This window comes from Capsicum annuum, unplaced genomic scaffold (genome assembly GCF_002878395.1).
Source record: "Capsicum annuum cultivar UCD-10X-F1 unplaced genomic scaffold, UCD10Xv1.1 ctg1490, whole genome shotgun sequence".
Lineage (NCBI taxonomy): Eukaryota > Viridiplantae > Streptophyta > Magnoliopsida > Solanales > Solanaceae > Capsicum > Capsicum annuum.
Window position 1 is genome coordinate 1,054,768 of NW_025820315.1, and position 16,794 is coordinate 1,071,561.

Genomic DNA, 16,794 nt, shown 5'->3' on the forward strand with positions numbered 1-16,794 from the left:
ATGTGAAATGGTGAAACAAAAATAAAATGTTAACAACGTATAACTTGAAATTTATACTATAAACTCAGTTAGATTTGCAATAATTTCAAAGCAAATAAGTGACTTCCATTATAATTGCAAACTATGTCAAAATTGAGATAGATACATTACATCCTATTAGGCAGATGACATAAAAAATAGAAGGTTACATGACATTTTTTTATTAAAAAAAAAGCACTAATCCTTTATTTCAGTGAGAAAGATAAATCATGAAGACATAGCAGATACATACAAATTTATACCGTCTGCTCAAATGAGACATTTCAGATACGATACACAACTCAAGCAACATTATTAGTTGCCCTCAGTACAGCGAAACTAGATAGTATTTCATGATAGAGGGCACCTGTACAGGTCCAAGTTCAATTGTGTTCAACTAATACTATTTCACGTTAGCACACAACTTTAGAGGTCTAAGCTCAATTGTGTTCAACTAATACTATTATATTTTTGCTGACAACTTTGTGCTTATCTAAGGGTGTGTTTGGTATGCTTAGAAAATATTTTTCTAGAAAATATTTTCATGAAAAACAATTTGGTTTCTTACTTGTTTTCTTATGTTTGGTTGATGGATGAAAAATATTTTTTAGTGTTTGGTTGGTGGATGAAAAATACCTTCCAGTGTTTGGTTGGTGAATAAATAAATATTTTTCAGAAAATACATTTTAGTGTTTAGCTAAAGAATAAAAATACATTTTAAAAAAATAATGTTTGACCCTGAAAAATATTTTTTTTAGGGTGTGTTCGATATGAAGGATCCAAAACTAATATTGTGTACTAATGTTTTCCTTAATATTAATAACTAACCAATTAATTATTCCTAAGTATTTTAGGTAGACAAAAAATTTAGAAAAACAAAAACCAAAACAAAGCATGTATGGTATTAAATTTTTTGATATAAAACATTCTAACTCATTGAAAGAAAACATGAAGGCCCAAAGAATCGTAAAAAATCATAATGTTTAACACTTTTAAATCAATTAGAATTTTATCTTTTGTGAAAAAGAAATTGATCTTTGCTTATGCTTTCTTCTTATTTTAGTTCTTCAAGTCATTTTTTTTTTCATTATCATAGTCCTTTCTGTAGATTTAAAGATTATATGAATTATAATGATAATGAGTTCTTCTCTTTTGATAATTTTTCTTTTTTTCAGTTTAAAATTTTGATTGAAAAATTGGACGAAATAAGCATATTGTGGTTGAATGATATAGCCAAAAAATCAAATGTTTATCTCTTTCCGTTTTTTCTTTATTTATTTAAATGTGACTTAGCTTTGATTATGTTATGTAATTTTAGTTTGTTATACTATTCGTTAGTACTGTAGTTGAATCTTCAATTAAACCTATTTGTTGAATTCGAAATAAGTTTGTAGTTAAGTATTGAATCTTGATATGCAAAGTTTTTATTTGAATAATGAACATATAAATTAACTTGGTCTTGTGATTTAGGTTTCTCTTCTCTTTCTAAGGGATTTTTCTAGTTTTTTCTTTAACTTGCTACAAAAGTATGCAAAATTTGATGCATGAATAAATTGTTTCTTTACTAGCTATCATAACTGTTGAATTTGTTTCTAAATGCCCCTAATGTAGGTTGGTGTATGTTGAAATGAAATTGGATGAAAGTAGTTGAAAGTTATCAATAATTTGTATAATCAACTTTAATTAGTTATGATTGAGACACAACTGATTGCTATGATAGTATTTCTATAAAATTTATTTACAGTTTTTGTCTATGGGTTGTTTTAGGTGTTTTCACTTAGGTCATTTATGCTCTATCTTACTATAAGATATAGCTTATTTGACTTTTATTTATTGATATCTTACCATAAGATTTACGATTATATTTAATTAGCACATTGAGTCGGAAAAGTGCAGCAAAACTGTGAGCGAATTGGCAAAAGTATTGCATCGGCCAACTATTAAAATATTCTTTAGATATATAAGTCCATGTTGGATATAGCTTGTAGTTGAAGACACTGAAATCAATTACTTTGGTATAAACCTTAAAGTGTTTCATTGATGTGAATGGAAATGTATAAATTAGTATCAAGTTTACAAGAATATTTAGATTAAAATTAAGAGTTATTATTTTTTTGTATTGTTATAATTTTTTATATTGTATATATCTACTATTTAAAATATATCATTCGCAATTTAAATTTTATATTAAATAATTTGAGATAAATGTGCAATGCACGTTTCCATATACTAGTGAAATTAATTTTGTGGATAAGATTGTATACAATAGAGTTTTGAGATATGGTGCTTACCAAAGATTTAATAAATGTAGCAAAAGTAAATTTTGATCTATGTACTAAGTATAATAATTTATACATATAATATAAATTTTTAATGAAGTGTTCAGAACATTCGTTATTGAATTGATAGTTTAATTACTTCTACGAAAATTGACCTTTTGATCTATGTACTAAGTATAATAATTTATACATATAATATAAATTTTTAATGAAGTGTTCAGAACATTCGTTATTGAATTGATAGTTTAATTACTTCTACGAAAATTGACCTTGGAATAAGGTCTATGCAATTTTCTCAATCTTATCTTTTTTTTCGCTCTAATTTAAAAAGTGACAGAGAGAATTTGGAGAAGAACACGCGCCGACAAATCAATGTCACGTCTATGTTATATCGAAGTCACGTAAGAAAAGTATTTTTTAAAAATAATTATATATATATCTTCTTTTAACCACCCCACCCCCCACCACCCAAAAAAAAACATGTTTCTTCTTCAATCCCCACACCCACTTCACCTCACTTGAAATAATCCATCATTGGAGTGTTCAGAACCACCATTTGTTCGACGAATGACTCAACGAAACAAAAATAGTAACTTTCTTTCTAGGGCTAAGGGCTTGGAAAGTTGTTCGGTATCTTTGTTGGTAGGAGGTAGCAGTACCTCATGGGATAGTCGATCTAAGCACAATCCGGCTCGGACACCAATTGTTACTGAAACAAAAAAGGGTTTTACCCCAAGAAGGTGCTCCCATGATAGAGGGGGGTAGGAGGTACCTCGAAGGATACTCGAGCTAGGTACAGGTGTAAAGGAACTAGCTTGATGAGTAATTTTTATGTATCTATCTATGTTTTTGTGTGTTCTTTTTCCCAAGATTTTGTGTTCTATGTATATTGTTGTTTGATGAAGTGTAAAGGTGCTAGCTTGATGAGTAATTTGGATGTATCTATTTGTGTTTTTGTATGTTTCTTTTTCAAGAATTTGTGTTCTATGTATATTGTTCTTTGATAAGGTGTAAAGGCACTAAGATGAGTAATTTGTATGATCTTGTGGATTGGAGATCATAAGAGTGCAGTTTTTGGGTTGATTATCTGGTCAATTAGTATACATTTTGTTGTAATAACCTTCTTTCCAGGGTCTTATCCTTGTAATACTCTGTATTTGTGTTGGTGGGAGGTGCAGGTATCTCGTGGGATAGTCGAGCTAAGCACAAGCTGGCTCAGACACCATGTTACTGGGAAAAAAGGGTTTTATCCCAAGAAGGGTGCTCCTCTCCTAGAGCGAGGTAGGAGGTACCTCGCGGGATAGTCAAGCTAGGTACAAGCGACATCACTTGTTATGGGAAAAGAAAAAGGGGGTTTTACCCCGTGTATGAAGAAGGGTAATCACCTGCTAGTGTGGGGTAGGAGGTTGTTGGTAACTTGTGGGGTAGTCAAGCTAGTCACAAGTTGGCTCGGACACCATTTGTTCCTGGAAAAAAAAAAGAGGGGTTTGAGTGGGGGGTGGGGGCTACCCCTTGTATGAAGAATGGTACTCCCCTTCTAGTGCGTGGTAGGAGGAGAAAAGGGCTTAGACAGGCGGCCTTCTCCTTGAATTTATGCAAAAGAGGCTGTATGCATGCCTCAAACCCATGTTCTCTGCACCAAAGGAGCAACTTTACCGTTGCACCGATCTTGAAATGTTAGTGAAATTAATATATGGGGTTTTGAGATTTCTTTAAAGTAAAAGTGGGAGCCAAGGGTTTACCAGAAACAACCTCTCTACCCTACAAAGGTAGGGGTAAGGTCTGTGTACATTCTGCCCTCCTCAGACCCCACTTATGGGATTACACCGGGTATGTTTAATGTAGAAGTGGGGCGAAATTTATTTGGATGAAGAAAGTATAATGTTAGTGAAGTGGTTTTGGGAGTCCTTCAAAGTAAAACTGGGATGAACGAGAGGGGGTTCCCCTAGTAGTAGATCTCTCCATTTCCAACCAAGAGTTCGAGAATTTGAATAACCACGGGGAAATGTGGAAAATCCGTAATTTACAATTCTCTAATTAAATCTCTGGTGTACTTGACTTCATATAGTCATCGATTCTCCCGAGAGATCTCTAGGGAGGGGGAGAAGAGTGGGGTGTGTTTACCAGCCCCTAAAGGAAACAAAAAAGCGAGATCCTTTAAAAATGGCTGAAAGGGGAAGGGAAATTTTAGATTTGGATGTTCTAGTATGACATGCGTTTTGGTGAGTCTGATTGACGCATGACATCACTTTTGAGCACTAACTAATACTTTTATCTGAAAACTTTGGCTTATTTTCATATAATCAAAGTGGTGCTAATCTCTATTATAGTTGAACAGTTAGTTTGTGGGTGCAGGATGATCTGCAGCTTGGTTTAAGTTTGCAAGATTTGTTCAAAAAAGTGCTTATAAGGGATGTCGAGTGGGAGCTATACACACTGGTGCCACAGATGCAGGCAGCCAATTCGACCTTTAGGAGGTAATTGTCTTTGCCCAAATTGTGGTGGAGGTTTCGTTGAAGAGCTCGATGACATGACAGGTTCTAGATCAAATATTGAGGATGATCCTCATTTTGGATTGATTGATCCTTTTCCAGACCCAAGATTTGGTATAATGGATGCCCTTGCTGCGTTCATGAGGCAGAGAATGGCAGGAAGAAACCCTAACTTTGACATAAGGACAAGATCTGGCATTGTTCCAGGAAGTGGGAGGGGCTTTGGTTCTGGTCCATGGTTGATATTTCATGGCCAAACTCCTGTTAGTATGACCGAAAATGATGCATTTGAGTACTTTTTCAATGGAAGCCCAGGAATGGGGCAGCGACGACCTAATTTTGATGATTTGATGGGGACTGGGCTGCAACAGTTAATTGAGCAGCTCAGTATGAATGATAGGCAGGGGCCTCCCCCGGCACCTCGTTCGGCAATTGATGCTTTGCCTACTGTCAGGATCACACAAAGGCACCTCAACACTGATTCTCAATGCTCAGTTTGTCAAGATAACTTTGAATTGGGTTCTGAAGCAAGGCAAATGCCATGTAAGCATCTTTACCATTCAGATTGTATTGTACCTTGGTTGGTCAGGCACAACTCATGCCCTGTCTGCCGTCTTGAGCTGCCTTCACGAGCTTCTGGGAGTGCCCCGACCAATTGGACTTCCAGAACTGGAAACGTTAGCAGTGGCACCAACAACAGTGGTGGTAGGGACAACAGCGGTCAGAACCAAGGGAGGAGGAATCTTTTTTCATTCTTGTGGCCTTTTCGCTCGTCCAACCAAAACAGTGGCAATTATACTGAGAGGAGAGGAGGAAGTAGCTCAACAACACCCTATGAAGAGAACAATGAAGCAAATTACCCTGCATGGCGCTTTTAATTATTAAAAAGTTTCTTTCCAGCATCTTGGATTTTGCCTACTTTCAAGGTTCTGAAATTAGTTTCAGGGGACGACATCATTCTTCCCTTCCCTTTGATTCACTATCTTTGTAGTCGAATTAATCCTCCATGTGTCAAGACTTGGACTATGGTAGTGCTCTTCAACAGCTTCTCTTTTCCAAGTAGTATCGGACTAAGTTGCTCGGACTTTGCAAAAATACTGTCACATTTGTGTGTCGGATCCTTCAAAGGTGGTACTCTTCTACGAAGACCACCATTAGCATAGTTTCATCTCTTCTTTCTTTGTGTTGAGAGAGAGTTTTCACAATTATGACGTACTCAATTAAGTTGTTATTTATATTTCAATCGAGACAGCTTCATTCTTCCCTTCTTTTTTACTAGATGAGTAATGTCCGTGTGGCATAGGCCCAATATTATAAAAATTGAAAAGATTAATGTCTTTTTTATAAATATGTGATCCGGTTATGTTAGACATGGAAGTGCATGAAGAATTACTTCATTTGTATATCAAATAATACATTTTCCATGTCCAAGCATTTATTAAAAATATATTTAATGTTGTATCGTCATAATAATATAAGTGATGCATTCTTTAAATCCACATTTCATATTGTGGTAAACATAAATGATTGTTCAATTATTTCATATTAAGATTAGTAGTTAATTAATTTATGTTTTGTCGATTATTTATTTATTTATTTATTTCATAGCCTTTGTATGTTTTAAAAAAATATGTAATATTGGTTGTGCAATTACTTGATATATATGAAAAGACATATTGAGTAACTCAATATGAGAGAGTAATCAATTACAATCAAGAGGCATAATTGGAAATGAGAAACTTTTAGTATTAATGGAAGGATGTACAATTTTGGATTCAAATAAAACAAAAATACGAATTTAATTGAAAGATAGTTAAAATTAGATATTACTACTATATTGAGACTAATCCAACTAATTAAACTATCTTTGTATGAATTTCACTAATTACATTTTGTATAATAGAAAATAGTTAATTGTCAATCTTGAAACAAATATTATCAAATGGGGAATATGATAGTAATATAGATGTGACCAATATGGGTTGTGGTGCAATGGATGAGGTTGTTCCACCCTTAACCAGAGGTCGAGGATTTGACTCTGGATATGGAGAAAACTCTGTTGGGAACGTTGCCACCTTAATGGGCCCAACAACGCGTGATCCGTATTAGTTGGGGCTCCAATGAGGGCACCAGACACCGAATGAAAAGCCAAAAAAAAAATAAAGATGTCATCCCTCAAAATATGCAAACAATATAAATAATGATATTATATTAAAAAAAATTATGATTTAATTACAACTGAGTAAATCAAGAGAGTATTACAAGAAAAACTTATGAATTAATAATCAATTAGTAATCAAACAACTTATATGAAAAAAGTTTAATTGACATTCTTTTAAAAAATATTTCAACTTTAATCGCAAATAAGTTTGACCTATTTTTGTAAAACAATAAATGAATGAATATAAGAAAATTCGTAATTAAGAAATAAAATAATTGTTACCTTATTTGAGTGATTATAAAATTATAAAAATAATTAAATAATCAATTGGCTATAGTCAAATTATAATTTTATAAGAAATTTTTGAGAAATAAATCAGTAATTGAGAAAAAAAATTAATTGTTACCTTTTTTAAATTCTTCCCCAAATTATAAAGGTAACTAATATCAAATTAATATTATCAAACTATAAAAATATGAGAAATTAATGGGATTGAATTTTTGAAATTATAAAGGTAACTAATATCAATTGTTTCCGTTTTTGAGTCCTTTATGTAATTGTACATTAATTAAATACAATCAAGATATAAAATTAGGACAGATTTATGGTAAGTAGATATTTATAATATTAATAATAATTTTATTTTCATCAAATTAATTAGATTAAATTGATGTAAAAATCAGTTAATATTGAGAATTATTTTAACAGAAAATATATGCAAAGTTACGTAATTGATACACATATATTGGTAAAATAAAAAACAACGAACATTGACTACTACTTTAGCCATAAATATATTTTGAATTTGATATGGTATTAAATTTTTTGATATAAAACATTCCAACTCATTGAATGAAAACATGAAGGCCCAAAGAATCCTAAAATATATAGTAAAAAATCATAATTTTTAACACTTTTAAATCAATTAGAATTTTATCTTATGTGAAAAAGAAATTGTTCTTTGCTTCTGCTTTCTTCTTATTTTAGTTCTTCAAGTCATTTTTTTTTTTTTTCATTATCATAGTCCTTTATGTAGATTTAAAGATTATATGAATTATAATGAAAATGAGTTCTTCTCTTTGGATAATTTATTATATTTCTTTTTCAATTTAAAAATTTGAATTGAAAAATTGGACGAAAAAAGCATGTTGTCGCTGAATGATACAGCCAAAAAATCAAATGTTTATCTCTTTCCGTTTTTTCTTTCTTTATTTAAATGTGACTTAGTTTTGGTTATGTTATGTAATTTTAGTTTGTTATACTATTCGTTAGTACTGTAGTTGAATCTTCAATTAAACCTATTTGTTGAATTCGAAATAAGATTATACTTAAGTGTTGAATCTTGATATGCAAAGTTTTTATTTGAATAATGAATATATAAATTAACTTGGTCTTGTGATTTAGGTTTCTCTTCTCTTTCTAAAAGGTTTGTCTAGGATCGAATTTGAATATTGTTCTCAAGAAAATATCGAGAAATTTAGTTGTAGCCGTCTGGAATTGAGAAGATATTAAGAGTGATAACAGTTTCTTTATCTGAAATGTTCCTGAGTTCTCAAGAGATATTTTATCCAAGTATTTTAGGTACAATAATTTCTCCAGCTTCGTCAGTTAGTTGACTACTTATTTAGTAAATATAAAATTCTTCTTTATTTCATCGCTCTTAATCTTCATGTACTTCGATTATGTTTTTGCTTGTGATGTTCTTATTTGCAATAGTTTCCTTAAAACCTAAATAAATCAAACAACGTATTAATTTTATACATGAATAACTTATTTCTTAACTTGCTACCAAATATTATGTATGCAAAAATTGATGCATGAATAAGTTGTTTCTTTACTAGCTATCATAACTGTTGAATTTGTTTCTAAATACCGCTAATGTAGATTGGTTTATGTTGAAATGAAATTGGTCCGAAAGTAGTTGAAAGTTATCAATAATTTGTATAATCAACTTTAATTAGTTTTGATTGAGACACAACTGATTGCTATGGTAGTATTTCTACAAAATTTATTTACAGTTTTTGTCTATGGATTGTTTTAGGTGTTTTCACTTAGGTCATTTATGCTCTATCTTACTATAAGATATAGCTTATTTGACTTTTATTTGTTGATATCTTACCATAAGATTTACGATTATATTTAATTAGCACATTGAGTCGGAAAAGTGCAGCAAAACTGTGAGCAAATTGGCAAAAGTATTGTATCGGCCAACTATTAAAATATTCTTTAGATATATTAGTCCATGTTGGATAAAGCTTGTAGTTAAAGACAATAAAATCAATTACTTTGGTATAAACCTTAAAGTGTTTGATTGATGTGAATGGAAATGTATAAATTAGTATCAAGTATACAAGAATATTTAGATTTAAATTAAGAGTTATTACTTTTTTGTATTGTTATAATTTTTATATTGTATATATCTACTATTTAAAATATATCATTAGCAATTCAAATTTTATATTAAATAACTTGAGATAAAAGTGCAATGCACTTTCCCATAGACTATTGAAATTAATTTTCTGGATAAGATTGCATACAATAGACTTTTGTGATATGTTGCTTACCCGAGATTTAATAAATGTACCAAGAGTAAATTTTGATCTCTGTACTTAGTATAATAATTTATACATATAATATAAATTTTTAACGAAGGGTGTTCAGAACATTCATTACTGAATTGGTTGTTTAATTACTTCTACGAAAATTGACCTTGGAATAAGGTCTATGCAGTTTTCTCAACCTCATCTTCTTTTCGCTCTAATTTAAAAAATGACATAGAGAATTTGGAGAAGAATAATGTAACCGATTTCCGAACTAGCTATTCTTGGCTTTGAAGTATACATGCAAGTTGATGTGTAAGTCATTCTTATCTTTATTTAAGGAGAAAAGACATCATCCCCCCAGAACTTGTCCGCTCAACTTATTTTAGCACTTACACTAAACTTTTATCTATTTACTTCCTTAACATCTTTAAAGTGTATTAATTCACCCCTCAAGATTGAATACCACTCTCAACACGGAGAGTGCATCACACGCGCCGACAAATCAATACCACATCACTCCCACGTCAATGCCACGTCGGAGCCACGTAAGAAAAGTATTTTCTAAAAATAATTATATATATATATATATCTTCCTTTCCCCCCCCCCCCCCCCCCCCCAAACATGTTTCTTCTTCAATCCTCACACCCCCTTCCCCTCACTTGAAATAATCCATCATTAGAGTCAAATATGAACAAAATGTTCAGAACCACAATTTGTTCGACAAAATGCCTCAATGAAATCCGAATTCAATCCACTACCTATTGAACAAAATGCCTCAATGAGCATCAACTCAATAAACAACGATATCAATTTCTCTTCAATAACAGAATTCTCCAACTCAAGATGGCCAAAAATAGAGGTGGAATTAAGTTTAGAATGTTTAAAATCTAGAGAAGAAGCTATATATAAATTCCCAACAGTGATCGCAAAAGTGTCTACTATGCCACAAAAGTGCTAGCAGCTTACTCCAGTAAGGATCGCAAAAGCTGCTAGTGTCACCTGGTACATTGTTGCTAAAGTGTATTGGGTTTCATAAAAATGGTTGTCACTTAAGTGGACAAGCACTGCAAAAAAAGCAATATTGGCACCATAAATTTGAATTTAGAAAAAGGGATTCTTGGGATTCATGGACAAAAGGAGTCCATGAATGAACACTATGCATACCTTAGTTTGTGATTTCGTAAGGATTGACGGTAAAACCTTCTTGAATTCGAATCCCCTATAGAAACCCTAGCTTGTTCTTGAGAGAAACTTGATAGAAACTAGTATATTTTGGGTGAAGAATAGCTAAATCACGTGTTATTGGGTTTAAATAGGGGTAGAAAATTGACCCTTTTAACCCTTGAATGCATTTTTTAAAATTATAAAAATTTCTCCGAACTGGACCTTTAGCGCGACGCGGCGCTATCGCGCCGTGTCACTGGATTTTGATAATTGAGAAATTGAGGGATGGGGCTATGCGGGCCATCGCGTTACCACTTCCTTTGTGACCTGAAACTTTGGCACGACGTGGGGAAAATTGCGCTGAGACACTGAAAAACGGACAATTCTAAATTTGGGCCCTGGTGCGACGCGCCATAATCGCGGACCCCTACTGTAATTTGCCAAATGTCATTTTATCTTGTGGCGCGGTGCGCCACTGACTAATATGGCACTGTTTTACGACGGGAACTTAAAATAGTCGTAACTTCTGACCCAGTTGTCGAATTTGGGCGAATCTTATATCGATGGAAGGCTTATTGAATTTCCCACATGACAAAAAATGAAAATCTTAAAAATTTCTCATGGAATAATCATCATTCAATTTAGAAGCTAATACTAGACATTCTTGAGATGAAATTAGCTAGAAAAAAGTATGGGATATTACAAAAATACCCAATATACCCTTAAAGAGACGGAATAAAAATATAACTGGGAGTCTGATTTCATGGGCTACCGCGATGCGCCACAATCGCGGTGGCTCACTGGAAATTGACGAGTAGAACTCTTAAGGTCACCTTGATGCGGAGCCATCGCGTTGTCCCACTGGTTGGGACATAAAACTTCAGTGCAACGCGCCACAATCGCGCTATGCTACTGGAATTTGACAATTTCTAAATAGGCCCCCTCCGTGTCGTACCAAGCACCAAAATGATGGTGTTTTACGACTAGAACATAAATTAGCCATAACTTATTGCCCGGGTATCGGATTTGGGCAAATCTTATATCGACGGAAAGCTCATTCAATTTCCCACATGATAAAAAGTTGAAATTAGGGAAATTATATATGGTTTAAACTTTACTCACTTTGGAAGTAAAAAATGAGACTAAGTTTCTTTGACACAATTCTAGTCATTTAACTCTAAGAGCATATTACCATGAGCTAACGCATGGACGATTTTTGCGGGGTGTTACATTATCCCCCTTTAGGATCATTTATCCCCGAATAATGACACGGAACGTAGACAAGCACGATTTAAAGTATACTAAGGTCATAAAAGAATAAGACAAGGATTGTACCTTCTATTTCGTCATCTACCGGATCAAACAAGTCTGGGTATCTATCTCTCATGTCATTTTTTGATTCCCAAGTTGCTTCCTTAACTTTCTAATTTCACCACAACACCTTAACCGACACTATCTCTTTGTTCTTCAACTTTCAAACTTGGCGATATAAGATTGCAATAAGTTCCTCTTCATATGCTAATGAGTCTTTCACCTTGATCTTCTCTATAGGCAACACTAGGGAATGGTCTCCAATATATTTCTTTAGCATGGATATGTGAAATACCGGATGAATAGAGCCCAAAATTGTAGTCAAATCTAACTCATAAGCAACTTCCCCTATCCTTCTCAAAATCTGGTATGGCCCTATATAGCGAGGACTCAACTTACCTCTCTTCCTGAAATGCATGACTCCCTTCATCGGAGAAACTTTGAGAAACACTCAATCACCAACCTCAAACTCTAAGTTTCTTCTCTTAACATCGGCGTAGGACTTCTGTCGACTCTGGGCTATCTTAAGTCATCCTCTAATAATTTTCACGTCCTTCATTGCTTGATGAACAAGATCAGGCCCAAACAACTGAGTCTCACCCACTTCATACCACCCAATTGGCAACCTACATCTTCTTCCATATAATTCCTCAAAAAGAGCCATCTTAATACTGTCATGGTAACTATTATTATATGCGAACTCTATCAATGGCAAGTGATCCACCCAACTCTCCCTGAATTCAATTATGCAGGCCCTTAACATATCCTTAAGAGTCTGAATGGTGCGGTCAGCTTGCCCATCAGTCTGAGGATGGAATACAGTACTTAGGTTCACTTGGGTACCTAAACCCCTCTGAAAAGACCTCCAAAATTGCGAAGAAAATTGCGTACCTCGGTCAGATATGATGGATACAGGTGCTCCATGCAAATGGACTATCTCCTCAATGTACAGCTTGGCATAGTCATCTCCTGAATAGTTAGTTCTGACGGGCAAAAAGTGAGCTGACTTGGTTAGTCGATCAACAATCACCCAAATTGAATCATACTAGCTTCGGGACCTCAAAAGTCCCGTGAAAAAGTCCATATTGATCATATCCCATTTCCACAAAGGTAAGGCTATCTCTTGGGAAGTACCACCTGGCCTCATATGCTCTACTTTTACTTGTTGACAATTCAAACACTTGACAACAAAATTAGCCACATCGCACTTCATATTATTCCACTAGTAAATAACTTTCAGATCATGATACATCTTAGTAGAGCCTGGGTGAACAACATACCTTAAAGTGTGAGCTTCATTAAGGATCCTTTTTCGTAACCCATCTACATCTAGCACACATAGTCTGCCCTGATATCTCAAAACTCCATCACCATTAATTTCAAAAGACATCACCTTCTGTTGACCCACATCTTTCTTGATATGCATCAAGATGGGATCTTCAACCTACTTCTCTTTAACTTTAGCACAAAGGGAAGATTTAGCTACCTTATGAACAACCACTCCCCCATCTTCGGAATCCAAGAGTCACACTCCTAGATTTGCAAGTCGGTAAATATCCTTCACCATCTTCCTTTTTCCCTTTTCAACATGCGAAAGACTGCCCATAGATAACCTACTGAGGGCCTCGGCTACCACATTTGCCTTGCCCGGATGGTAGTGCAGGCTTATGTCATAATCTTTTAAAAGTTCCAACCAACACCATTGCCTAAGGTTCAATTCTTTCTGCGAGAAAACATACTGCAAACTTTTATGTTCAGTAAATATATCAATATGTACCCCATAGAGATAATACCGCCAGATTTTGAGTGCAAACACCACAACCGCTAACTCCAAGTCATGGGTGGGGTAATTTTGCTCATGAACTTTTAATTGCCTAGACGCATAAGCCACTACTTTACCATGCTGCATAAGTACACGCCCAAGTCCCACATGGGATGCATCACAGTACACAACAAACCCTTTCATACCTTCCAGAAGAGTCAAAATAGGAGCAGTTATCAACTTATCTTTTAACTTCTCAAAACAATTCTCACAGGAGTCAGACCACACGAATTTTACCTTTTTCTGAGTCAACTTAGTAAGTGGTGTAGAAATGGAAGAAAAACTCTCTACAAATCTTCTGTAATACCCTGCCAAACCCAAGAAGCTTCAAATATCGGTTGGAGTTGTGGGTCTGGGCTATTTTATCACTGCCTTAATCTTCTGGAGATCAACCTTAATCCTATCACTAGGCACGATATACCCCAAGAAAGAAATAGAATTAATCCAGAATTCACACTTGGAAAATTTTGCATACAACTCATGATCTTTGAGAGTCTGAAGGATGATTCGGAGGTGATTGGCATGGTCCTTCTCACTCTTGGAATAAATTAGAATATCATCAATGAAAACTATAATAAACAGATCTAGAAACTGATGGAATACCCTATTCATAAGGTCCATGAAAGGCGCAAGGGTGTTAGTCAACCCAAAGGGCATGACTAAGAATTCATAATGACGATATCGGGTTCGAAAAACTATTGTGGGAATATCTGACTCTCTAACCTTCAACTGATGGTATCCCGAACGAAGGTCTATTTTTGAAAAATAATTAGCACCCTGAAGCTGGTCAAAAAGATCATCAATTCTTGGAAGATGATATTTATTTTTAACAGTGACCTTATTCAGCTGACGGTAATCTATACACATACACAGGGAACTATCTTTCTTTCTCATGAAGAGTACAGGTGCACCCCAAGGAAAAATACTAGGACGGATAAAACCTTTATTTAGAAGATCTGCTAGCTGCTCTTTCAACTCTGCAGAAGCCATTCTATATGGAGGAATAGAGATGGGACGGATATCTTGCAATAAATCAATACCAAAATCTATCGCCCTATCAGGTGGTATTCCTGGGAGATCATCTGGAAAAACTTCTGAGAACTCATTCACCATAGGGACGGACCGAAGAGAAGGGCTTTCGGTATTTAAATCTTTAACCCGAATAATATGATACAAGCATCCCTTAGAAATGAGTTTACGGGCTCTGAGACAAAAGATAAACTTCCCTCTAGGTGCTAAAGAATGTCCCTCCCATTCTATTGCCGGTTCATTCGGGAAAGAGAAAGTAACCTTTCGGGTTCTACAATTTAGCGTGACATAGCACGAATGAAGCCAATCCATCCCTAAGATAGCATCAAAATCAACTATGTCTAAGTCTATGAGGTCTTCCACAGTATCCCGCCCACAAATAGTCACTATACAATTTTTATACACCCTCCTAGCCACAATAGAGTGTCCCACCAAAGTAGAAATAGAAAAAGGTTCGGCTATTACATTGGGTTCAAACCCAAAACCAACAGCCACATAAGGGGTCACATAAGACAGGGTAGACCCGGTATCAAGTAACATCTAAACATCATGGGAAAAGGTTTGCAATGTACTAGTAACTATATCCAGTGAGGCCTCTGCCTCTTAGCGGTTGGTCAAGGTATACAACTGGTTGCGACCATTTTCGGCGGCTGAAGTGGCACCCTTCTGAGGCGATGGTAGTGCAGAAGAATTAGCGTGTGACTTGACTCTACCAACATCACCCTTTGCTGCCAGACATTCTCTCTAGATATGGTCTGGTTGGCCACATGAATAACATACCATGGCACCAAACTGACATCTCCCTGGATGATTTCTCTCATATTTTTCACAGCGCGGGTATGTTCGAGAGGTCTGAGCTACACTTTCTTGAGACTGTGAACCCTGCATCCTCGGCCCCTGCCGATACTAAAAATCCTAAGTGCGCTGTCCGACCGGGAGTCTGGTCACCGGGGCATTGGCTGCAGACTGTGCATTACCTGAATTCCTTTTTCTTCTGCTATTTGTTACCCCAATTCCCACTCTGCTGCTGACTGTAGCTCTGGTCTACTATTTTGGATCTCTTTGCTTATCTGTACTTCTCTCTAGATTCAGTGATTTTCTTTTTCTTTTTCTCAACTTGTTGCATGTGGACTGATAGCCTGGCAAAATCCATGTCCCAGTTCTACATTGCTCTCTAACATTCAATCACTAAGTCATCTAAAAGGCTGGATGTAAATTTCCTCGTTCGGGCTCTCATGTTACTAGTCATCTTTGGAGCATAACGGGCTAGTTGGTTGAAACTCAGAGTGTACCCCTGGACACTCATCTTACCCTGCTTTAGATTCATAAACTCTTTGGCTTGGGCCTCTCTCAGCTCAAGAGGAATGAATCGATCAAGAAAGGCTTCCACGAACTCAGCCCAAACTATGGGCTCAGCATGCTCACTCTTTGAATCTTCCCACTAATTATACCATTGGTTCGCTACATCCTTGAGATGGTAAGTCACTAACTCAACCCCCTCTACCTCATCTACATGCATCACCTTAAAGATCTTCTCTATCTCGTTCACAAACTCCTGTGGATTCTCTTCTATCTTGGTACCAGTAAACTTGGGCGAGTTCATCCTCATGAACTGGCCCACTCTTGTAGCCTCAGACGTAACAGTTGTTGTGTGGCTACCAACTAGGCAAGCATGTGAATGGACTGTCTGAATTTTGCATTAGATACCTCTCTCTCACAAGGCTGAGTACGGTTAGTCCCCATTCAGGAAACTCTGGGTGCCTTAAGTAGGCTGGTCTGAGTAGGTGGGACTCCCAGAGTAACATCAATCTTCGGAGTCTGAGCTCTATTTCGGGTCCTCATCCCATGAGTGGGATGGACCTCATCTGTCTGTGCATTCTGATCGATAGTACGATGGGGAGGCATGATTATTTTTTTGAAACAGAAGAGATCATCGATTAAGGACAACTCAGACTCTGAAGCACAAACTAAACC

The 16,794-nt window shown here is 35.3% G+C and overlaps 1 protein-coding gene across 1 annotated transcript; it reads left to right on the top strand.

Annotated features, from left to right (window-relative positions):
- Nucleotides 1-2,525: 2,525 nt before the first annotated feature.
- On the top strand, nucleotides 2,526-6,050 carry LOC124890271 (probable E3 ubiquitin-protein ligase RHC1A). Its single transcript, XM_047402113.1, has 2 exons — nucleotides 2,526-3,090; nucleotides 4,653-6,050. The coding sequence occupies exon 2, from the start codon at nucleotides 4,711-4,713 to the stop codon at nucleotides 5,665-5,667; it is 957 nt and encodes a 318-aa protein (XP_047258069.1). The 5' UTR covers nucleotides 2,526-3,090; nucleotides 4,653-4,710; the 3' UTR covers nucleotides 5,668-6,050.
- The last annotated feature ends 10,744 nt before the right edge of the window (nucleotides 6,051-16,794 follow it).